The sequence below is a fragment of the Crinia signifera genome, chromosome 4, assembly GCF_055691185.1.
Source record: "Crinia signifera chromosome 4, ASM5569118v1, whole genome shotgun sequence".
Classification (NCBI taxonomy): domain Eukaryota; kingdom Metazoa; phylum Chordata; class Amphibia; order Anura; family Myobatrachidae; genus Crinia; species Crinia signifera.
This window is the reverse complement of record NC_139220.1, coordinates 198,984,779-199,010,758: the sequence shown is the minus strand read 5'-3', so window position 1 is coordinate 199,010,758 and position 25,980 is coordinate 198,984,779. Positions and strand designations below refer to the sequence as shown.

General features: G+C 44.4%; 1 protein-coding gene across 2 annotated transcripts in view; it reads right to left on the bottom strand.

Annotated features, from left to right (window-relative positions):
* The window catches only part of TAF3 (TATA-box binding protein associated factor 3), a 108,273-nt gene extending 82,596 nt beyond the window's left edge, over positions 1 to 25,677 (bottom strand). Inside the window, exons 1-2 of one of the 2 annotated variants that reach the window (XM_083183395.1) lie at positions 25,352 to 25,677; positions 10,824 to 11,066 (exon numbers count right to left, since the gene is read on the bottom strand). In XM_083183395.1, the coding sequence (XP_083039521.1) occupies positions 10,824 to 11,066; positions 25,352 to 25,517 (409 nt within the window). In that variant the 5' untranslated portion in view covers positions 25,518 to 25,677. The remainder of the gene's footprint in view (positions 1 to 10,823; positions 11,067 to 25,351) is intronic. The other variant, XM_083183394.1, reaches the window with a different exon arrangement.
* Positions 25,678 to 25,980: the final 303 nt, after the last annotated feature.

Genomic DNA, 25,980 nt, shown 5'->3' with positions numbered 1-25,980 from the left:
AGTGGTTTTAGCTTGGTGAAAACTGTGCATGAAGAGTCCTGTTTAACTACATCATCCTCCAAATATAGAAAAGACAGAAATTCTATACATAGAACCTGATGCAGATGATGGTAAGTAAACCGAACATATATTACTCAAAAGAAACAGTTTTCATCTGTTCATCAGTGTTTTGGGCAGGTATGGGAAAAAAGGCTGCAAAGTAAAAATGCTTTAGAAAAATAAGAGAGAGTTTGTTTAAATGTATTCACTTTGCATTTTATTTATACAATTAACAGGAGAAAAACTTAAATCAAAGTTTGGTTTAACAACATTTTGGCCAGTATTCAATGCTCCCGATTCACAGGTTGGTTTTTTTTTACGGTGAATCGGGCTGTTTTCACTCCTTGCAGTGAATCTTTTTCACCCTATTCAATGTTCACTGTTCGCCGAAAGCCGACCAGTTCTCCGTTTCATGCTTTCTGCAATTCGCTGGTGTATTTCAATGGGGTTTTCACTGGGATTCGCAGAGAGTGTATTCAATGCTCAAATGGAGAAATGCTTTCTCCCTTTGCCATGATACACCATTTTGCATTAGACATCTTTTTAAAAGTGAACTTGAAAGTGATCTATTAAAATAAAGGGGTTTTTTTTTTAGGTGTAAAAAAAAAAAAAAAAAAAAATTGCTAATTTTATGAATGTGCTTGAAGAATATTAACATATATTAAAAAATATATATATTTTTACACATTCGACAGCAGGGGGCCGGGAGCCGCTCATTAGATATTGATATATTCACTTCACTCTGGTCCCGGCTTGTTACGTGCGGGACCAGAGAAGCGGCTCCCTACCCCTGTTCTGTGCCAACATTCCGGGGGGCAGCCTTTGCTGCCTGTGCCCCGGGAACCCCGCCCCCACAAATTCTGGGGCAGGGAGGCTTACGTCTCCCTGCCTGCCTCGCCAGCAGGCCCTGCTGCATTGAATAGGGTGACAGGGAGGGCTGGCAGCGAATGCGATTCGCTGCACATGGAGAATGAAAACATTGAATACTCCCCTTTGCCTGCAAACACACCTGAATACAATCCTACAAACTCGCTGACTTTGTGCAAATGCACCTAGAAGAACTGATGCCGTTTTTGAAGGCAAAGGGTGATCACACCAAACATTGATTTGATTTTGATCTCTTTTGTTTATTCACTTTGCATTTTGTTAATTTTATTAATGCTTATATTTTTGAAAGCATGGTGATTGGTTCCAGATGGAAAGCACAGGTTTTACCCCATTCCAGTTGCATCCAAGGAGGCTGTAATATCATGCTAACCATCTCCCCGATAACAGCTTTGACAGACACCCTCCAAAATGGATCCTCTCCCCTGTTACGTAAATGGGGACATGTTCAACTCCTCATAAGCCCTATTAGTATGCCAGGACTTGTAGCACCTGGGGAAAAAACATGCACTTACTGGCAACTGTCTGGCTAAATCTCTACCAGCTTTGAGCGCTTAAGAACGAAAAATAGTTTTCCATTCTACCTTTCGCAATGGTTCAAGTGCAGCCAAATGTACTAGGGATTAGGGAATGGCACAGGACTGCTCTAGTCAAGATAGCAAATTTAAATCAGATTTAAAGTAAGGGATTGGACTTGGCTACTCAAGGACATTGGCCACCATGTTTTCTTGGCAGTAGGTTTAGTGTCCTATTGGAAGGCAACCCATCTTCAGCTGTCAAGAAGAGTTCCACAGTTATCCTTCAAGAATTTGGGTGTACATGACAGCATCCATCTTCCCTTCAATCCTGAGCAACTGCTCAGTCCCCACAATATTATGTTGCCACCACCACCATGAGGTATAGTATTGTTTTGGGTGGTGTGATGTGTTTGTTTTTTTGTCAGGGTGCAGAGTTCAGTCCAAATACAGGTCGAGTATCCCTTACCCAAATTTTCCAGAACGCATTTTTTTTTTTGCAAAAAATCTGGAACTGGCCCATACAACTGCACATAAGAGAAGTGCTTTTTTAGCACCTGTGATGTATTGCATCTGACTTCCCCTGAATGCCCACGGCAGTCCTTTTGCATGCGATAAATCTCATGTGATTTATAGCATAGAAAACAAATCGGATGTCAGCACTCCTGGGGACCTGCTGGGAAAGTTCAAGGGAAAGAGTGTACGACTTGCCCTTGAGATAAGTGTGTGGGGGCCTTAAAGATTTTTTTTAAAGGGTATGATGATTTTCTATAGGCACTGTAGGAAATAAGTGGGTCCTTATTTTATACACTTAAAAAAAAATCCTCAAATGTAAATTCTCCTTAAGTTCTTTAGGTTAATCCCATCCACTCAATATGACTTCTAACACTTAAAATAGTATTAAAAAGGGTATTCCTCTAAAAAGGTGGTCATATATTAAGGTGAGGGAGAAGTCGACCGCAATCCCCCTTGCATCCAATGTCAAATCACATGTGATTTGTTGGCACAATCATATGAAAATTGACCAAATCACAAGTGAATCGCCCTAGTGTACAGGCACCTTAAGCGTAGCACTAGGAATGCAACCCGGATCAAAATGTTTTTCCTACATTTTCCCTGAAAGTTTGGTCCTTTACATAAATAATAGTTAGAGGCAGTAAAGCATGCCCATCATATGATCACTTATACAGCTCACTGTCATACGGTGTAATTTATTCATATGAAGCGGTCAGGCAATCAAATCAGTTTTAATATGATGTCTGAAGTTCCTACCTTTTATACACAATTACATGATTTACAAAATATATATTTTTAGAGCGGCATTATCAACAGTTTTCTTTAATAGATTAGGCTTGAAAAATCCACAGGCATAACAAAAAAAATTGGAAAAAGCCTTGATTTCTTTGTTATTTTTCTTTATACCATTGATAGTAAAGAGATCTATTCATACACAGGCATGAATTATCTAATCACGGTGCCTGTAAAAGAAATGGTTATTGCAGCATTCATTACACAGTACCCAAATAAATTAAAAAAAAGCAAGTGTTGCCTATGAGCAGAGACATCTGCATTTATACAGGTCATTCAATAACAGATGGCTATTTATATGTACTGCATTTTGAGGCCTGCAACAGACCAATCTATGCATATAAGAATAGCATTTATGATAAGAGAAGACGTTCTATGTTCAGAGCGTCAGTTCATTATGCAGATAAAAAAAAAGGAACCGGTTAAGAACTCCAGTATATTGCCTAATCTCTACGTATGCACGGATGTTTAAATCATTCGGAGATGCATGTATTAGGTTATACCTCACCCCAGGGGCGGATCCAGGATAAAATGACAGGGGGGGCACCATGATAAAAAAGGGTTTGGGTGGGGGAGGGGCGGTGTTAGTGGTGCCAGTGTACATGCTAAGAGAGCGGCAGGAGAGGGTGGGAATAGATATAAAAATAGGCCCTGGCATTTAAAGTACGCAGGCCCACCATGGAGACAAAAGTGAAGGATGTAGTTGTGCGCACGCCAAAGGCGCGCTCCGGAAAAGGGTGTGTGGCCACTCAACAGGGTGCGTGTCAACACCATATACAACTTCTACACATTATGCAACAAAATACTAGACCCCATTATACTTGCCCCCTACACATGATGCCAAATGGAATGAGCCAAAATTCAAATAATGCCACATGGATTGTGTCAAAATTCACATAATGCCACATGGATTGAGCCAAAATTTACATAATAACACACACAGAATTGAGCCAAAATTCACATAATGCCACACGGATTGAGCCAAATGCATAAAATGCCACACGGATTGAGCAAAATGCATAAAATGCCATACGGATTGAGCCAAAATTCACATAATGCCACATGGATTGAGACAAAATTCACATAATGCCACATGGATTGTGTCAAAATTCACATAATGCCACATGGATTGAGACAAAATTCACATAATGCCACACGGATTGAGCCAAAATTCACATAATGCCACACGGATTGAGCCAAAATTCACATAATGCCACACGGATTGGGAAAAAATTCCCATAATGCCACACGGATTGAGCCAAAATTCCCATAATGCCACATGGATTGAGCCAAAATTCACATAATGCCACACGGATTGAGACAGAATTCACATAATGCCACACAGATTAAGCCAAAATTCACAATACACTTCATAAACAGGGACATTGTCCACCAAAGGCTTGCATTAAACATTTACACCATAATGTCCATTACACGTTAAGTTACACGCCAATATGTCCATTATGTGTTATGCCAAACACCATAATGCCTATTAAAAATTATGCTACATAAGTGCTGCTTCTCTACATGCTCATTGCCAAGGGTTCTATGCTCATTGCCAGAGGTTCCATGCTCATTGCCAAGGGGGAATACATGCTCGTGGTAAATGGGGGACAGCCGCCGCCAGGCAGAAGTGATAGCCACTGACAGTGGCAGAGCCTGGCTGTATTCAGAGCACTGCAGGTCCCGGCTATTTGAAATAATACCCCTTTCACACCAGAAAATGCATTCTCAGTTTGGCCCCTTTTACACCAGCCTAGACCCTGCATTTTCTGGTGTGAGGGGTAGAGAAAACCACCCCTCCCCCATTTAACCAGTTATCTCATTTAACCGGCTATATCTTCGGAACCAACTGACCCATTTACATGAGACAAGTATTATATTGAAGAACTTTTGAGTGGGCTTTGAATGATTTTGGTCCAGTGAAACTGGAACATTTGGTTCCAGAGTAATCTGCCCTCAAAGAACATGAACAGCCATGAAATTACATTTAAAAAAAAAAAAAAAAAAAATAAATCGGTTTACACGCAATATCTCTAGAACTGATTGACCGATTTGGACCAGCCTGGTATCATATTGAAGGCCCAGCGATTTGGAATTGAATGAAATCAACCACAAGCTTCTGTGATACCAGGGCGGGAACTGGCAGCCGTTGGAACCGGGTGGGGGTCGGAATAAACGGGTCCCATATTATCCTATGGGGAAAAAACGTTACAGGTTTGCCAGGCGATATTTATCAAAATAAATGACAGGGGGGGGGGCACGTGCCCGGGTGCCCCCCCCCACTGAATCCGCCACTGCCTCACCCACAGATCGCACATTCTGGCCCTTGTGTTCTAAGTTCTGCTGGACACAATGAGGAGAGCTGCACCATTTGTTTCAGGTCTTCTATCCAGTTCCATTCGAGACCTTTTGGTCAAATGGTTTGTTTTTTTACAGTGTAATAAAAAGGTGTTCGGCCTCTCTCTCACCCATCAGTCATTGGCCCTTTTACATGGTTTAACCTAGCATAGTTCAACCCCATCACAGATATATATTCAGAGATATTTGCATAACAGGATGTGCTGCACTGGTTCACGTCTTCCACTATACTATGGAAACTGAATTCATGCCATACTCCTTTTCAGCCTCTTCTCCACTTAACAAAAAAAAAGGGATGGCTTGGCATGAATGTGATGCTCCAGTCATTTGCCAGCCATAAAAATATATCCCCCTCAGTGATCGCGAAAACCCCCAAAAATGATGGGTCCCTGGGACCCCTCACTTACAAAAATCGGGGTCCTACTTGACCTTTTCTGGGTCCCAATGGAATAAAGACTCCTCTTCCCTTCCCCAGCATGGCACATACAGAAGCCTCCTCCTCTCCTCCATATGGCATATACCCTGAGCCAAGGGCCAGCCTGAGCCTATTTTTTTTTTTTTTGTAAGCAAACATAGATTTGGGCACCCCAAAACTGTGGCTATTGTGGGTTGGGGGGGGGGGGGAATCAAATGGCAATGTGCCTACTCACATTGAGCAAGGTACACATATACTAAAAAGGAATAGGGACACCTGTGCTGCACCAATCACAATAGTAAAAGTAATGGCAGCAGGAACAGGAGGGATAGGGTTAGTGAAATCCCAGCAGTCTATAGGCTCCTCTCCTACAGGCAGCTCTGCCTGTTAAGAGTTAATTGGTGAGCTGCAGCCTCTCTGCCAGCTGTGCAGTGAGGGGAGGAGGGGACAAGTGGGCCATTAACAGCCACCACTCAGAGCCTGGAGGAGGTGACAGTGACACACGAGAGCAGCACCGCGAGGTAGGAGAGGAGGAGGGAAGTCTGAAGCCCGAGTCCTGCTAGCAATAAATCCCCTTACATGACACAACCAAGCAGCCTGCTAAATGGACCACGCACCCCTCTTACTTCTACTTCCTGCCCGGGTCTGCTCCGTCCTCACTGTCACATCCTCCCTGGTTCTGGCCCCCAATGCTGGTTTCAGTTCCTCGTGCTCTGTCCTCACACCAGCCGCAGTGCTGTTCCCCTGCTGAGCAGCTGCTTCTGGTGTTGGCTCCAGCCGTCTGTTGTTGAGGCACAGTGCAGGAGCCAGCTTACGTGGGTTCCGTGCACTGATGCCTATGACCTGCGGTGATAGGGACCCAGCAGATGTGTGAAGCGGCCGTAAGTCACGCTGTGTCACGGTCGCATTACCACTGAGGGGGAAACAGATCCCTCCGCCCTTGTCACACATATTAACACGGCGTGCATGCCGAAATGGCTGTGTCCCAGGGGACCCAGCTATTCATAAAAAATGAGTCCCTGATGCTCCAAAGTGGGTAAAATACTCACTATAGTGAGTATTTGCGAACCCTGCCCCTTCAATTTACGCTAAATAAAGTTTCTTCCCTGTATACTTTACATCTAGTATATTTGATGCTGTCCATTTATGTGGACCCATTTTATCAAGCTTCATAAAGTGATCAAATGGAGAGTGATAAACAACCAACCAGCTCCTACCTGACATTTTTTCAAACAGTCTGTAACATGACAGTTAGGAGCAGATTGGCTGGTTGTTTATCACTCTTTGCTGGCCCTTTGTGCTGTATTATGTAGGTGCTAGTTGCTTACTCTTCACTCCACGTTCCATGACCGTTTCCTGTTCATACACCCCCGCCCCCTTTTTTTTTCTACACTCCCTCCATTTAAAATGTTTTTTGGGGGAAAAACTATTTTTATTATGGGGGTAAAAAAGGACCAGGGGCCAAATGTAAATCGAGTGAGTGTTTCAGAAAGTTTTGAGAGAGTTTTCCCTTTTCTTTAACGCAGCAAAAATTAACACGGCAAAACCAGGTTGATTTTGCCATGTAACTTATTGTCACTTTATTTTAATAGATGCACCAATTAAAAAACACTAATAAAATAAACTTAAACGTAACTATAGAATCTCAACAGCTGTGTATAAATCACATGTTGTGTAAGCGCAGCTCCTAAATGGAGTCCTCAAACATTAAACATCTTTGCAGCATAAATATTAACCATCAAAATGATATACAGGTCGAGTATCCCGTATCCGAATATCCGTTATCCGAATTATTCCGAAATACGGACATTCCAGAAAGTGAAAAGAAATTTTTTTTTTTGCTAAAAACTCACTGGGGACATATGTAACAGCATCACTGGGGACATGATATGTAACTGGCACTATATATGTGCAAGACAATGATTGCTTGGCATTCAAATTCAGTGCTGAGATAGTACACACATTTTGTTTCACGTTTTGAAACCTTGTTTTTTGAACAAATAAAATATATTTGTGTGTATTTTATGTGGTAATAAAATATATTTGTGTGTATACTATGTGTTTATACAGCATAAATGCAAGATACTTCAAAATACATCATTGAAATATTAAAATATTCCGAAATACGGGATAATCCGTTATCCAAAATTCTCCTGGTCCCGAGCATTTTGGATACGGGATACTCAACCTGTACACACATTTTGTTTCACGTTTTGAAACCTTGTTTTTTGAACAATTAAAATATGTTTGTGTGTATTTTATGTGGTAATAAAATATATTTGTGTGTATATTATGTGTTTATACAGCATAAATGCAAGATACTTCAAAATACATCATTGAAATATTAAAATATTCCGAAATACGGAATAATCCGTTATCCAAAATTCTCCTGGTCCCGAGCATTTTGGATACGGGATACTCAACCTGTACTGTAAAAGTATTCAAATCAGGCACACATTAATTACTACACCAATGACAAACTAAAAAAAAAAAAAAAAAATGCATGTGCAATCAAAAAAAATGCAGATTGAAAGGTCTTCCAATAATTAGAGGAACAGATGCTGCTGAGGACAACAGCCAGTCACATATCACTTTAAAAATAAAACTCTGTTCCTTGTTCACCGACTACCCCATCTGTGTCATCCATGTTAGTGTAAGCCTTCCCTTTAGAACAGGGGTAGGGAACCTTTTTGGTGCAGTTTGTATAGGGAAAAAAATCCTTCGCAGGCCATATGTAAAAATTTATCTTACAAATAGTTCTGCTGCAGCCGTCCCATGCTTCGGCGGCTGCCGCTGAATACGACTGACAGTCTCCAGGTGCTGTTGATTAAGAGGAATCAGTACTTGTGTATTATCTGGGCACCCACGATTTTGATCGTACAGCATCTAATCGCATCGCATGATGCAATGCGATTTTTCATTGTATAAGCACCCAAATGGGTGCTTACAATGTTAAATGGACCCCCATTGTCAACGGCAACCCGAAGTGTGGCGAGCGCAGCGAGCCCACGAGGGGCTGCGGTACACGTCCTCCGACCTTTTCATACCCCACTATCCACGTCGGCGTGGAGTTGGTTTTAGATAGTGTGGCAAGCGCAGCGAGCCACTGCGGAATACATGTAAAGTATTACACGTGCGGACGTCGCGCTTCGGGCTTGGTGGCTCGCTGCGCTTGCCACACTATCTAAGACCAACTCCACGCAGACATGGATAGTGGGGGTATGAAAAGGTTGGAGTATACGTACCGCTGCACTCGCCACACTTCGGGATGGCCTGGATAGTGGGTGGGGGGTTGTGGTCCTTGGGGACACATTCACACCATCAATATCAATCATCTGACACAGTAATGACAACAGGTGTTAACGAAGAACTGTATTAATTTTTAGTATATAATGATAAAATATGATAGAATAAATATCATGAAAAAAAAAGTGGCAATGAAAGGCCAATAAAACTGACAGTAAATACAACATGAATAACAAAATTTTTTTTTTAAAAGTCAATTTGATTTAGGTAGCTGTGTTAATGCATGCAACATGCGGTCAAATGGGTTGTTGCCTGCAAGGCATTTTCTCCACACAAATTCTTGCATGTATGATTGTAAGTGGTGGCGAGCAGTACCTTGATGGCGCTTGTTTCTCCATTTCGCACATCCCCAAAAATGCTCAATATTTTGTGTGTGAGCTCCACCGGAATCTCATGAGAACTACCGACCTCTTGCGAGAATGACCCTGTACTTGACTCCCGGCAAAGCAGCCAGGCGGGTGGGAGGGCCACTCAGACTGTCTACGGCAAACTGTCTACGGGGGCCGCATACGGCCCCCCACCCCAGCTTTAGATTGTAAGCTCTTACGAGGAGGGCCCTCTTCCCTATTGTGCTTTTCCTTCTCTTACTTAAACCATCTATGACTGCATCATATCATTACGGTTTTCTGCCACGCTGATACAGCTATTTGTATGTACCCTGTACTTATCCTCTATTTTATTCAACTTAAGTCATTGTTTGCACCCAGGCAGGCTGGAAAATGAAGTTACGATACACTGGTTACAGCTGTCCCATTGCTGCATGAAGCCACTTCTACTGGCCAGCGATGAACCTCTGCCTGAGAGATATAGGGGGATATTCAATGTTCCGATCACGGCAGGCGAGCTTGCTCGCCTGCCGTGAGCCAGTCCCGTTCTCGGTCAGCTCGACCGAGAACACGCAGGCGGGATTCAATGTCCCGCCTGCAGCGGGTCGAGTTGCGGCCGGGAAGTGACGAGATGCAGCCGGCATCTCGTCACTTCCCGGCTGTTCTCGGCAGAACGAGCCCGACAGCTAGAGATGTCGGGCTCGTTCTGGGAGAAAACCCTGTTCAATGCTGTCGGGGAAGACCGCATTGAATAGGGCCCGTCGAGCATCTCCCCCACGGGAGATGCTCGACGGAGATTGAATATCCCCCATAGAGCGCACTGGCCGGCCGGACCCCCATTCCTCCCCAACCACATCTGGAGAATTTTCTATATACACCAGTGGCTCTCAAACTTTTGAGAGAGTGAAAGCATCCTAGAGTATCAGATTTTTTTACATGATAACCCTAAGTCGCAGGACAAACTTAGAGAAAAAAAAATAAATTGTATTTACAGGACATTCATAGGTTCGATTATGTGGTGAGGGGCACAATTTGCTTCTGTTTGCAAAAATGTATCATTTACAGCCATACACTGAACATAAATGGAATAGCGAATTCAAAAACTTGGCACAATTGTGAACAGATTTGATTTCTAAATGCACCCTAGATAACAGGTTATGTTGCATATTCACTTTGAACACAACATAGTCGATTCCGGCACTGAGCCGGATTGCCGAATTTGCCGGATTATCAGTGATACCATTTTAAAGCCCCATGACCCGGCAGCACGATCCCCGCAGCCCGGCTCTCACCTCCGCCACACTACCCGCAGCTTGTATCCTGCTCACGTGGCATTCCACCTCCCACAGTGGGTATCGGTCCCCACAGCGTGTAGCAGTCCTTGCAGCGCGAACCCCCACCCCTGCATCCCAACACCCCTCCCACTCCCATTGCCCTCGCAACTACTTATAAACCCTCCCACTATGTCTATAAAAAAAAAAAAAAAACACTAACACGATGTGTCCAGATTAAAGGAGGTTCCGGACCATTGGTTGCCAGAGAATCGGTGGTGTACCTGTACCAGTATCAAGGTGATTCCCAATTTATAGGTTTAACTTTGATTAAGCCTTTTTTAAAGGTCTATTAAACCAACTAAAATGGACAAGATCAAAATGATGTGCACAATACCTTCCTGAGAAGAGATGATAAGCGGTAAGTAGTCAGGGATATATTCTTTCCGGTCCTCAACATCTTTGCTTCCAGGAGGAGGAAACTGCAGGACATTATTCTTGCAGACAGGAAAGGATGGGATCTGATGTGGGAAGGTAACTGGTTCAATATTGTGAATGTAGTCTTCCAGTTCAAGGAGATTCACTCCCATTAGTTTAAAGGCTTGTCCTACATCGTCAAGAACGGGATCTGTCCGTCCATCTACAATACAAAACCAAGATTAGTGACAAAATGCAACTTAAAATACTATGTCTAACATTAAGTGCACATGGAATTCTTAATGGTGAAGAAATACAAATACATAAAAGTTATTTCCATTAATAAATAGGTGTTAAATGATCACCAGTTAACTGCATTTATTATAAACACTGAAGCACATTTGCAAGGCACTAAAGCAAGTTGTAGGGAAGAAATATCATTGTGACTAAGCTGAGGACTAACCATCATTAAAAATCCTGCTGGTTATACAACTTTCCTACACAAGTGCTCAGATAACTCTTAAGTGGTGTACACATGCTTCAATTTTGACAGGTTTTCGATTCGATCTTGTTTAGAGAAGCGAAACTGAATTTGAATGGTTTTTATGATGCACTCTCCCGTTTTCTCTATATCGAAACAAAAAATGGTACTTGTTTCCTAGCACGGCACCCATCACATCGTATACCATAAGCCTTACAATGGTATGCGATGTGACGCGATGGCACCCGATGTTATACAATTTTAAATCGTATACCATTGTATATGGCATACAATGTGATGGTATACGATTTTAAATTGTATAAGCACCCTTATGGGTGTTTTCAATGTTAAATGCCCCCCCTAAAAGATTATTAATTGTACAAGCACCGTAATGGGTGCTTACAATGTTAAAAGCACCCCCAGTATCAATGCCAACCCGAAGCGTGGCAAGCGCAGCGAGCCCGCTCGGGGCGGCAGTACGCGTCCTCCGACCTTTTCATACCCCCACTATCCACGTCGGCGTGGAGTTGATTTTAGATAGTGTGGTGAGCGCAGCGAGCCACCGAGCCCGAAGCGTGGCGAGCCCCGTGAGGGGACATGGAATACATGGAAAAGTAATACGCGTCACCTCGCTGCGCTCGCCACACTATCTAAAATCAACTCGACGTGGAGAGTGGGGGTATGAAAAGGTCGGAGGACACGTACCGCCGCCCCTCGCGGGCTCGCCACGCTTTGGGTTAGCGTTCATAGTGGGGGTGCATTTAACATTGAAAACACCCATTAGGGTGCTTATACAATTTAAAATCGCATCGCATGCGGCTATATGGCATGCGATGCAATGCATAAGATGCATTCCATGCTAAGAAACAAGTACCAAAAAATAGACTGTGCCGTAAACTCGAATGTGTACACTGTGCCTAGAAAGCACATCAAAATCAATATCGAATGCAAAAGAGTGCAGATTGAATGTGAAATGGAATGGAAACCAAAGGCCATATTGAAAGGGGGGTGGAACTGAGGAAATCAAAAGTAAAATCGATGCATGTGTACACACCTTTAGTATGGGAAATACACAAAAACAAATGCAAAAACAGTGTTTCTAAATGTATCACATATTGTTAAAATATTTTCAGTATCATGTAATCCCCACTTCATACTATATTGTGAGATGTGCAAAATATCTGCTAAACAGGCCAACATCTGTGAGAGCTGAGCCCTCCCATGTTCTGTTATTAACATTCCAACGCGTTAAGACAGATATTTACTGTTATTTGAACTCTAAAACATCAGTAACACCATACATGAACAGGCCTTTTATATTTTGCTTACTTGCAGTTTTATTCCTGTTTGGGTGTGGACAAATGATGCTGCAGAACCTGTGCTGGCGCCGACGGCTGAACCATCACCACACATGGCAAAGAGCAATTCCAAAATAAACTAAAGGCTCCAGCTACCTACAGCCCTTGCTGCCGGAAGACAAACAGACAAACTATGTCAGTGGTGCCACCGGAGAATGATCAAGGGAATGCGCACTGACCGATATCTTTCACGATATCACTCAGTGACGTCACCCGCCCCCCACTCCATGCATGCAGTAGATATTAATGTACATGTGCGCATTGTTGGCGCATTATGTATAACCTGATTGTGTGCGTATATTATTAGTACTATTGTATGTAATTTCCTTGCTATAGTCTGTATACATGTCAGCACATTGTTTTTACATGTAGTGTTCCCGCTAGGCTGTTTTAGCGGGGCGCTGCGCCCTGCCCGATTTTTAAAGTGAAAAATGCGCCCTGCCCCTCTGGCAGCGCCCCGCTAAACCAGCCTGCCTTTGTCCCCGCTGTTTTGACCGGGGAAGCCCGGCGCCGCTGTACATAGCGATGCCCGGCACTTCCCCGGCAGTTTACAGCCTTCCGGGTGGCCGGGTCCGCCCCCTGTGCATGAAGCCGCCGGCCGCGCCCACCCCTGTGCATGACACCGCCGGCCGCGCCCACTCCTCTGCGTGATTCCGCCGGCCGGGCACGCCCCTTTTCATCACGTCGCGGCCCGGGCACGCCCCTTTTGTGACGTTGGCGGCCCGGGCACGCCCAAAATAGTGACGTCGGCGTGCCCAGTCAGACCCCCCCGCCCTAGTTCCTAGAAGGAACACTATACACGTATGTTGTTTTTTCCAGTTACCATGGTGACGGGTGCACGTTAGGACGGCTAGACGGCAATTGCCGCCGACGTCATTGGCAAGCGCCGCACGGACGGTTCCTGCCTTTCCAATGGCATCTTTCACTCTGTGTCTATTTAAGGTATGTTTGCATTACCATTTTGTTATTCCAAGCCTGATGACAATGCCTAAGTGGCATTGAAACGTTGCTACAGTTAGAATAAAATTGTTAGTGATACCCCCGTGACATATATATTGAGTATGAGTGTACCGCGTACCCTCGCTGCACTCGCCATGCTTCGGGCATAGGGCCTTATTTTGGTTCATTCTTTCTGACAAAATCCTTCTTAGATGGACAAAACCATGTGCGCTGCAGGGGGGCAGATGTAACATGTGCAGAGAGAATTAGATTTGGGTGAGTAATTTTGTTTCTGTGCAGGGAAAATACTGGCTGCTTTATTTTTACACTGCAATATAGATCTCACTTTGAAGTAAAACCCCACCCAAATCTAATTCTCTCTGCACAAGTAACATCTGCCCACCTGCAGTGCACATGGTTTTGCCCATCTAAGAAGGATTTGGTCAGAAAGAATGAACCAAAATAAGGCCCATACTATTTTATACTCCCTCCACGCCCTAGTGGATGGTAGGGCATAAAATTCTGCCTCACGGCACATGTCGTTGCGACATGGACAGTCAAACGTAGTGCTGCGCTTGGCACACTATTATATTCCCTCTCCATGTCCACTGGGATGGTAAAGTATGTCTGTATTATGACCTCCTCTGTATTTTTACCGTCGGTCAATGGTTGCCGGTAGTTTGACAGTCGGGGTTTTGATTGTAGGTAAATTGACTGCATCCCCTTAGAAGCTAGTGTTTATTAAAGGTTTAGGTTTTATTGGGGTCTATCTGCAGCTACATCCAAATGTATTTCAAATATTTCATGTTGTTGACAATGTTACCGTTAACACTCTGTATATGATTGTCCTATTTGTTTTTATTATTGGCAGCCACTAGTACTGGTTGTGCCTATCACTTTGACCATAACCAATTTGATTTGGTCCTAGACCATCAATCTAAGGCACCTCTGCAAGAGTCTTGCAGCACCCCAGGGTCATAGGCACAACGTTTGGCAACCACTGTTGTATACAATATTTGTTGTTTTAGTTGCATTGCTATGAACACATCTAAAAATCTCTGCTTGTATCTCTGCTTGTATGGACTTAGGAACAGGCTACATAAAGCAGACTATGCAAAAGCATCCAGTCCTCAGGTTCACCACTACTTTACATAGAAAGTCTGATGTTGTGACTTGTTAAATGTAATAGCAAAAAAAATACACTGTCACCTTCTCTGCATCCTGTCAATATAGTGGCCACTAGAACAGTTCTTTGAAACTGCATTGATGCCAATAGTCTTATCAGCTTTAACTCAGCAGATCGGGACAAAAAGTATGCCAACTTGGACTAAAACAGGAACAATGCTCTTTTATTGTTAGGGGGGGTACACACCAGAACGATTAGGGCTCATTTCCATCAATCTGGATCCAATTCCGACCGATTGGATGCAGATTGTATGTAGATTGTATGTAGATTGGGCATGTTTATGTCCAATTCCAATCCAATGCGCGTCCCCGCTGTCGTTTGGTCGTTTTACAGATCCTACCTGCTGCAAGTCGGATCTGTAAAAGATCCATTCAACTGGATACAGACTCAGATCGGATTGGGATCAGATTGGATGCAGATCGTTAGCAGATCGTGTGCTCCAACAGATCATGCGACCATCACACAATCTGCTAACGATCTACTAACAATCAGGATCGTTCTGGTGTGTACCAGGCCTTAGTATAAACTTATGTTCATAAATAGAAGGGTTAAACCCAGGATTTCCTCTTTTTTTTTAGATTTCATATCACTTTAGAAAACCAATTGGATTGTAGTTTTTATTTTTATTTTTTGCTTCCCCAAAGCCATGTTAACCAAATGGTACTCTATATGTGTTTACATATATGTGGGAATTAGATTCAAAGTAATGTGCCACTTATCACTCTGCACATTTCAGCAATTTGTACCATGTATGGGCACCTTTAAGCAATAATTGTTTGCGTTATGGACTAGATCACATTGCATGCGATTTGCGTGCAATGCGATCTAGCTAAAAATGTATGTGCAATGGGATGTGGGCGGGAGTATGTCTTGGAGATCCGGACACCCTACATACGGGACCCTGCACCTCAATATTATTAATACTGGGTGTGCATTTTAAACCCCTTGGCAACAAGCAGGTTAACCCCTGGCAACGAGCAGGATAATGATAGGTAGTGCACCAATGTCACAATCATAGGCAAATCATGCAGCCCTCACCTGGAGATGCTATGTATCAACTGCAAACCCTTCTGTTCCCCCCGGGAATTCAAAGGAAGCCCTGCACCACACCCGGGCTCTCTTATCATAGTGCTGGGTGACTTAGAACTAATCTAAGCCAGGAGCTACCAAAGTTCAAACAACAAGTCACGTGCCCCACCAGGGAAGGGGGGCGTACCCTTGACCACTGCTACACCACCCTTAAGTCTGCCTTCCGGTCAATCCCTGTGCTGCACTCAGACTATCTGACCACTGCCTCATCCACCTACTCCCTACCTATATGCAAAAGTTGAGAGCGGCTAACCCTGTCGTCAAGACCGTTAAGAAATGGACTAACGAGGTTATGCAAATGCAGACTCCAAAAGGAAGTCAGAACTGCGGAGAAGATAATCAGGACAGATCTTCAAGGACCAACTACATCCTGGCCATGGCTTGTTTAACCTGCTGCCATCAGGCAGACGCTACAGGGCTATTCCCACCAGAAGCCTAAAAAGTTTCTTCCCTCAAGCGGTTCACCTGTCGACAAGTGAACTCCTCACTGTCTAGTCGTGCCATAACCCTTTGCACATAATCTAACACAGTTTCCCATCGGAATAACTCTGTATGACTGTACATGTTCCCCCACCTGTTTATATTGTTCATTGTTTATACCATGTATGGGTTTTAAGTCAATAGGTAAACCTGTACAACAATTATGTTTGTTTTTTCTTCCAACATTTGCTTAATTTACTATTCACATTGACCTCTAGTGTGAATAGGAACTAAAGCCGTGTACACACTGTGCAATATTGCTGGCAATATGGTCGCTGAGAATTAAATATACAAGATTTGGCCCCAAAAATATGTAGACTATTTTGTGTTTACTTTTTTTTTTTTTTAACCTGTCGATGTTCACCTCTGTTGACCTTTCATATGCATGTTGAACACTTGGTGTCGACCTTTTGACGGTCAACAATATCTTGATATAGCCGCAGCCCTCACCCACAAATTAATTTCAGCAGACCAGCAGTTTGGATCCTGGCGAAAGCACCCTTATCACTGTCATGATTCTGTGCCATTCTTAAGGCCGCAAGTTAAGATGCCAGCATCGGTATTATGACTGTTAGCACGCTGTCCACTGTGATGTTAAACACATCTTGCAATGAGTAGTGGTTGCCTCTTCACACTCAGGGGTAGATTTATTAATATTTCCTTACCGATCCTTAAGGGCGCAGGTTCGCTTCACCACTTTATCGTGGTGAAGAGAACCTGACTTTTGCCCATTTTTATTATTGTGTGGCTGCACGTTATGTGAGTGCGTTATCCCCTCTTGCCGGGGATACGCTCCCTCCCATAACGAATAATGCGTTGGTGTCCGGCGGCGTCTTTTGCGCATGCGCCGGATACCTTGGTCTCGAGTTGTGTACCCGGTGCATGCGCAGTTTTCCGCTTGCTGGTCTCCGGCGTCTGCAAATTCAAACTGCGCATGCGCCGGGTAATGTTCGCCGGGGATGCTGTGTACCCGGCACATGCGCAGTTTGAATTTGCAGACGCCGGAGACCAGCAAGCAGCGAAGAAAAAAGCAGGAGAGCCCCGCAGCACCAGATAATTCTATGCACATACGAATAACAGAGGAGCGAGCGGCCATCCAGTTAATTAATAAATAAGGTATATTAGGCGGCGCCCAGTTAGATAACGTATATAACGTTATCCCTCCTTCCCCATAGCACCGCCGTTACAGCACCCGCACAGCGGGTTTGATAGATGAGGGGGAAGCGCTATCCCCTGCTTTAGCGCACAGGGATAGCGCATATGCCCCATAGCGCAGTGTGATAAATCTACCCCTCAGATTGCTTTGACAAATAACTGCACATGTTGTCAGTTGTCTGCTTTGCACATATAGATCACTTTAAAACCACAGGAAAAGAACATTATAAAATGCCGCAATTGCAATCTTAGCCTGGTGACTATATAGGGTGAAGCGAAGTTAATCAGTATTTTGTAGGAGTCCCGGTGGAAGCAGCTGCCCATTGAGCAGGAGTGAAAGAGCCCCAGGTTCATGGAGGTAGTAGGATGGGCATTAACAGGAAAGTACTTATTTCAGTCTGTGACAGCATCCTCAAAGCTTGGCTCTCTATGCGGTGTACCAGGTGTAATGGTCAATGCAGACTTGCTCTTAACCCACCTCCTTATTTTAACAGCAAACACAAATAATCCAAACATTAATCCTAATACCATAATACCTTAACCATCCCCAATAAGTCCCTTGAGTACTAGTAGAGAAAGTGTGCCATGTCTTTGTTTAAAATTATGTAAAACCAAAAAAAACAGTCAGTCAAAAATACAGAAAGAAAACTGTTATGATGTTGTACATACAGAAGATGGTAACAATTGAAATACTGTTATAAGGGGAATGAATTTGGTAAATGAGACGGTGCAGAGAAAGAATGGAGGGGATAATGACAATGTAATGCTGCATGGGAAAACAGACTAGTCTAATACCCTAACCCAGTGGTTCCCAAACTGTGTGCCGTGGCACCCTGGGGTGCCTTGAGGGACTTGCAGGGGTGCCCTGGATTGGTGGTCCATGATCAAATTTAAGTTGTTTATGGCCAAAGTAATAGCCAAATTGTGGACAAACAGAGGTGAATCCTGATAATTACCACATAACTGACCCTAAGGATGAGATATAAACACAAATGTATTAACTTAATATTTTTTCTGACTTTCTTAATGAGAAACTTTTGGTCTAGGGGTGCCATGAAAAACGATCTGATACTCTGGGGTGCCGTGATTCCACAAAGTTTGGGAACCCCTGCCCTAACCCTAATAACCACCACCTTAGAACACCTGGCTAAATTTATCTAATCTACCTTCAAATTCTATGTTTCTACATAACATGTCTGGCAGATCGATATTGTGTGTTTGGTGACATAATGGATATATACACACACACACACACACACACCACATCAGCCCGCTCCTCCACATACGCAAGAGCCACCACTTTTGATAAAACACAAGACAAATCTGTACAAAACCCAAAAAACCCTGACCCTGTGAAACCCTATCTGAAATCGATAAGATACCAATAGTGTTCAGCATTGTGCACTTGTCAAAGCCTGTGCAGTTCCTCTTTCCTGCCTGGGGTGTCACTCTCTACTCCGATGCTTTTAGAACACTTTTCTGTATATAAGCACTGACCAGAGTGTGCTAGAATGAATACCATGCTTAGTGTTCACTCTAGAAATTTTTTAGGGCAGGGTGCTGACCACGGGAAGGGCACATTTTTCAATCGCGAGGGCACATTTTTCAATCACGAGGGCACATTTTAATTTAAAAGGTCAAAATGGTGACACCTGAGCTACAAACCATCAGCATGTTTATGCTACAGTATATAATCCACCTTGTGACACCGGAGCGTCGCACCATCAGCACATTTATGCTATATAACCCATCTTGTGACACCTGAGCGTCACACCATCAGCACATTTAGGCTATATTACCCATCTTGTGACAACTGAGCGTCACACCATCAGCACATTTATGCTATATAATCCATCCTGTGACACCGGAGCGTCACACCATCGGCACATTTAGGCTATATTACCCATCTTGTGACACCTGAGCGTCACACCATCAGCACATTTATGCTATACAATCCATCCTGTGACACCGGAGCGTCACACCATCAGCACATTTATGCTATATAATCCATCCTGTGACACCGGAGCGTCACACCATCGGCACATTTATGCTATATAACCCATCTTGTGACACCTGAGCGTCACACCACAGCACATTTATGCTATATAACCATCCTGTGACACCGGAGCGTCACACCATCAGCACATTTATGCTATAATAACCATCTTGGGCCTTATTTTGGTTCATTCTTTCTGACAAAATCCTTCTTAGATGGACAAAACCATGTGCACTGCAGGGGGGGCAGATGTAACATGTGCAGAGAGAATTAGATTTGGGTGAGTAATTTTGTTTCTGTGCAGGTAAAATACTGACTGCATGATTTTTACACTGCAATATAGATCTCACTTTGAAGTAAAACCCCACCCAAATCTAATTCTCTCTGCACATGTTACATCTGCCCCACCTGCAGTGCACATGGTTTTGCCCATCTAAGAAGGATTTTGTCATAAAGAATGAACCAAAATAAGGCCCCTTGTGACACCGGAGCGTCACACCATCAGCACATTTATGCTATATAATCCATCCTGTGACACCGGAGCGTCACACCATCAGCACATTTATGCTATATAACCATCTTGTGACACCTGAGCGTCACACCATCAGCACATTTATGCTATATAACCATCTTGTGACACCGGAGCGTCACACCATCAGCACATTTATAATATATAACCATCTTGTGACACCTGAGCGTCACACCATCAGCACATTTTTGCTATATAACCATCTTGTGACACCTGAGCGTCACACCATCAGCACATTTATGCTATATAACCATCTTGTGACACCTGAGCGTCACACCATCAGCACATTTATGCTATATAACCACCTTGTGACACCTAAGCGTCGCACCATCAGCCCATCAGCACATTTATGCTGTATAACCCATCTTGTGACACCTAAGCGTCACACCATCAGCACATTTATGCTATATAACCCATCCTGTGACACCGGAGCGTCACACCATCAGCACATTTATGCTATATAACCATCTTGTGACACCTGAGCGTCACACCATCAGCACATTTATGCTATATAACCCATCCTGTGACACCGGAGCGTCACACCATCAGCACATTTATGCTATATAACCATCTTGTGACACCTGAGCGTCACACCATCAGCACATTTATGCTATATAACCATCTTGGGACACCTGAGCGTCACACCATCAGCACATTTATGCTATATAACCATCTTGTGACACCTGAGCGTCACACCATCAGCACATTTATGCTATATAACCCATATTGTGACACCAGAGCGTCACACCATCAGCACATTTATGCCATATAACCCATCTTGTGACACCGGAGCGTCACGCCATCAGCACATTTATGCTATATAACCATCTTGTGACACTGGAGCGTCACACCATCAGCACATTTATGCTATATGGTCTTTAGGATATAAATGCTTGAGCACAGGTGGCTTAACTATTACCTAAATTAATTTGATGTAACTAGTTATTTCCTAAGTTAATTTGATCCATAAGAATTGATATCAATAAAACATGGACCATCAGGGTGTCTTAAAGGAGTGAGTTTGGGAACCACTGGACTAACCTAACCCAGACCCTGTCATATCAGCACCTATGGCTGTCCACTCCATCAGGCACCATCTAGAGGCCACAGGCACACACAACACATGAATTCCCCCCCATTGAAGCAGCATTCACCTTTTTTATAGGATGGTGGGGTCAGGTAGGTATCCTGCATCTACAGCAATAGCTGCAGTAAATGGCCAGCTGTACCATAAGAGTAGGCATGTGCTGATGGAAAAGCAGCAGTTGTCAACCTCTGACATGTCATCTTCTGGAGAACTACAAGTCCCAGCAGCATACCTCCCAACATGACCCTCTCAAGGAGGGACAGAATGCTCCTGGAGAGGGCCATGTTGGGAGGTATGCAGCAGGACACAATGGTATCTGTAGCCAATCAACAGCTGACGAGCGCCCATATAATTGTGTGGCCGCCAGTGCAACAGATACAAGGCTGCGGGCATACTACGGTCATGTGCCCGGCCGACCGCAGCTGGGCATCAGCAGTGTAGCTAGGTGCCATGGTGTCCGGAGCAAGGGCATAATTTGCGCCCCTCCTCCCGGTAATGAATTGGGGGCATGGCTAACATGTGTTGGCATGTTACATTTGAAATATATAAGACTCTAACGGAATCTGCTGCGCTATATAAGACACTGTAACGGAATCTGCTGCTCTATATAAGACACTGTAACGCAATCTGCTGCGCTACATAAGACACTAACGCAATCTGCTGCGCTACATAAGACACTGTAACGCAATCTGCTGCGCTATATAAGACGCTGTAACGGAATCTGCTGCGCTATATAAGACGCTGTAAGGGAATCTGCCGTGCTATATAAGACGCTGTAACGGAATCTGCTGCACTATATAAGACGCTGTAAAGTAATCTGCTGTGCTATATAAGATGATGTAACGCAATCTGCTGCGCTATATAAGACACTGTAACGCAATCTGCTGCGCTACATAAGACGCTGTAACGCAATCTGCTGCGCTATATAAGACGCTGTAACGCAATCTGCTGCACTATATAAGACGCTGTAAGGGAATCTGCAGCGATATATAAGGCGCTGTAACGGAATCTGCAGCGCTATATAAGACGCTGTAACGGAATCTGCTGCACTATATAAGACGCTGTAACGGAGTCTGCCGCGCTATATATAAGACACTGTAATGGGATCTGCTGCGCTATATATAAGACACTGTAACGGGATCTGCTGCACTATATAAGACGCTGTAACGGAGTCTGCTGCGCTATATAAGACACTGTAACGGGATCTGCTGATCTATATATAAGACACTGTAACGGGATCTGCTGCACTATATAAGACGCTGTAACGGAATCTGCTGCGCTATATAATACACTGTAATGGAATCTGCTGCGCTATATAATACACTGTAATGGAATCTACCCCTTCCCCAACCCCCTGGCCCCACAAATCCCCCAAACCTCGTTTATTACTATGTTTACGAACATAAATTAGCTGTAAAAGTAAAAAAATAAAAACAAATCCACCATGGACCAATAGATACTGTAGATAACAGGGCGGCAGCAGAAATCCTTCTCCTTAAGGCTGGTGACTCTGGAGTGCTGCTGCGCTGCCCGGAAGCCAGACCGAGCAGCAGCCGGGCAGGAGGCAGGCGCCGGGCAGGAGGCAGGCGTCGGCACACGCTGCCGCCGTTACGTTAGTGTAGAAACTTCCATGGATCATTTGCGGAGGGGAGGAGTGAGCTCCGGTGGCTCCGCCCTCCCAACGCCTCTGCTGGACATAGACACTATACAGCCCCCATACCCAGCAACCAAATGAGGTGGGAAGGGCGGTCACTGCGAGTGTCATACCTGCTGTTGGTGGCTTCATGCGCCGCTATATACCAGTAGAGACCGTGCGCCAACACTAACACAGCGGGTCCAGCATGTCCCCGCCCACTTCCTGATCGGCAGCGCTGTGAAACCAATGGCAGCGCTGCCTTGCTGTAAGACCGTAAGTGACGTCCCGCATTGACTTCAGGGCTGAAGGGGGGGGGGGAGTGTCCACTCCACACGCTGCCGCGCTAGAAGCTGAATACAATCAACTGTTAAGGTCCATACACACTGGGCGATTTTGCCCAGCGTGTATGGACAGCGATGATCCTTTTCATCGCTGGGGGGAAAACCACTCAGTGCATACACACAGAGCTGCTTTACCCCTGCCCAGCGCCGACAGCAGGGGGTGGGTGGCTTTACATAGTGCAATGCTATGCAAAGCAGTCCTCAAAGCCGCTCATCTGCTGGTATTGCCAGCAGATGAACAGCTTTCCTGGCAATTATGTGGGAGCACGTAGCAGCGCTCATCGCCGGGGCATACACATTGGGCGGCTTTGAGCTCAAAGCCGCTTAAACAGGCTCTTTTCAGGACTTTCAGCTCAAAGTCGCCCAGTGTGTATGGGCCTTTATATACAGTACAGGATCAGTTAAGGGGTAGCACTGCAATGATATGACCTGGGTGGTGAATGCAAGGAAGTGGCAATAATGCATAGGGTTGGCATTATCTCCACAAAAGAAAAAAAAGGTCACATGTGAAAAACTCATGTCGACTCAATAATCCACACCCCTTTACACTTGCTCAGGGAAGGCTGCACAATAACATATTTCAGGCACAAAAATCAATGAGATTTTTGAATTTGATTGCAAATGTAATTTGGAGTGAGTACGGATAACAGGACCAAACTTGAACCAAAGTGGATTGATGCCTTAAGAACCCCCAGACACAGGTCTGACTTGTCCGAAGGACAAGTCGGACCTGATTTCCCTTCAACTTCCCTGGCAGCTTCCTGGGAAGGCTCCATAGAATTTGGCACATGATGTTCCATCTTATATATACGATAAATTGCATGCAATTTAATCGCATGTAAAAAGGACTCCCAGGGAGCTGCCAACGGACTTCAAGGAAGATCGGATGCAACACATCGCAGGTAGTAAAAGCACCTGCGATGTACACTGATGCATAAAATTCATCATACATGCTGCACTCATGATCTACCGAATCAAAATACATGTCAAACACCACTGATTGGGTCCAGTTTTACCCAATATAAAATCGAGCCTGAACTGTCAGAATCAGGTGAAATTTGCCCAAATCAGACCTGTGTTACCTTTACAAAGTTAAAAAACACATTTTGCACAAGATGAAGATACAAGGAGGTAGCTTCTGTGGCTGTTTACTGCTGCTTGCTTTAATTCTGGCTAAGTGCATGTACTTCTGCTATGAATCACACAGATTAAATTAAAACGAAAGTTGACATTTACACTATAGAATATGTGAGGAAATTCAGACAAGGCTTCTCCAATGAATCAATGCCACACTTCACCGCAGTGGAATCTTCCTGAAAACACTCAATTTAATATCCCGATTAAACACATTGATAATGTTTATTCACAAACGGCATGTGAAACACTATAAAGCTGCCAAGCTAATGCTGCAACTCTGTTGCATTTTTCCCCACCATGATCTGAAAACAGTAAACAAGTGTCTGTAAACTTGAAGTGAAGTGACCAGTCAGCTGGTGTTATTACTTATGAATAAGATACACACCATTCTATTTATCAACATCATAGAGTATATTGTTAAAAAAACACTTTATGCTGGGTACACATCTCCATGCCAGATAATATGTTAAACATCTCTATACTGTATCCAAGCATGGATCTTAGCAACTTCATGTTAGGTGCAAAACGTTGCATCAAGCTATAAGGCTACTAGGATCTTGTTCTAGTATAAAGATGCATTACATATATCTCATAACCAGACATTTGGTTTCTTTTCCTGGCAATTCCAGGCCTGTATGGTTCAGAAGTTGTACCATCACATTTTCAAAATATCTTGTACATCGGAAACTAAATGCAACCTATAAAGTCTGCGCTATTTCCGGTTTTGCCAGTGTGTCTTCCAAAGCAGTGTACAGCAGTTAGCATCACAAGCCACTTTAGATGCCCTGCACCTTTACGTTCCTGATCATCATAAGATGCTTATTTAGATCTTAAATATGCTTGTTTGTACAGTGGCAGAAGCAATATAAGGCCCCTGGGCCACTTTGTACATGTGATCAGCAATAACAATAAATACGTCCAGGACCGTCCACCTGAGCGATCAGTGTTGTGTGACTGTGCAGTGATATGGTAGCCAGGGATTGCAGGTAGCCAGGGATTGCACACTGTCACAGCGAGTGCAGGGCTATGGTGACCAATGCCCTCCCTATGCACACACACACACACCTGCCAGACACACAGCGTAGGGTACTCACACAGCTCGGAGTAGCGATGGGCTCCTCGACACAGCTGCTGCAGGTACCGGTGCAGGACATCGGTGAGCAGGTCGCAGGCGGTCACCTGCACGGAGTCCCAGCCCAGGGACTGGCAGATCTGCGCCACCGACACTCGCAGCAGCGAGCGCGAGTAGCTCTCACACATCCCGGCTTATCCGGGATCCCATCACCCGCGCAGCAGCCTCCGTCTCCCGGCTACCCGCACGGCCCCGTCCGCGCTCTCCCTCCCGACGCCATCTTGGCCTTTCCTTTCCTCGCTACTGCTCAGGCTCAGCACAGGGAGCAGGCGGCACCAATCCATTGCAGAGCGCATCAATCTGGTAACTTCCGCTCACAATCTGTAGCTCGGAAATCAGCCATGGTCGCCAGGGGGAGGAGTTATAGTGAGGCGGTGCTAACGCGGGTCGTTCATTTGCCGCCATATTAGTATTGGGCAGGCAGGCAGTGGCACCAAGCTGCATGTTCAAGAGGATCCAACGGAGTTCTGGGCTTGGTAGATGTCAATAAGCGACAGCGTATCTGTTCTTCTGGCGGCGGGATACAAATATGCCTTCATTCATTCTTCATTGCTTCCAAAGCAATCGAGCTGCCGGGTCTGTGCTTATTAT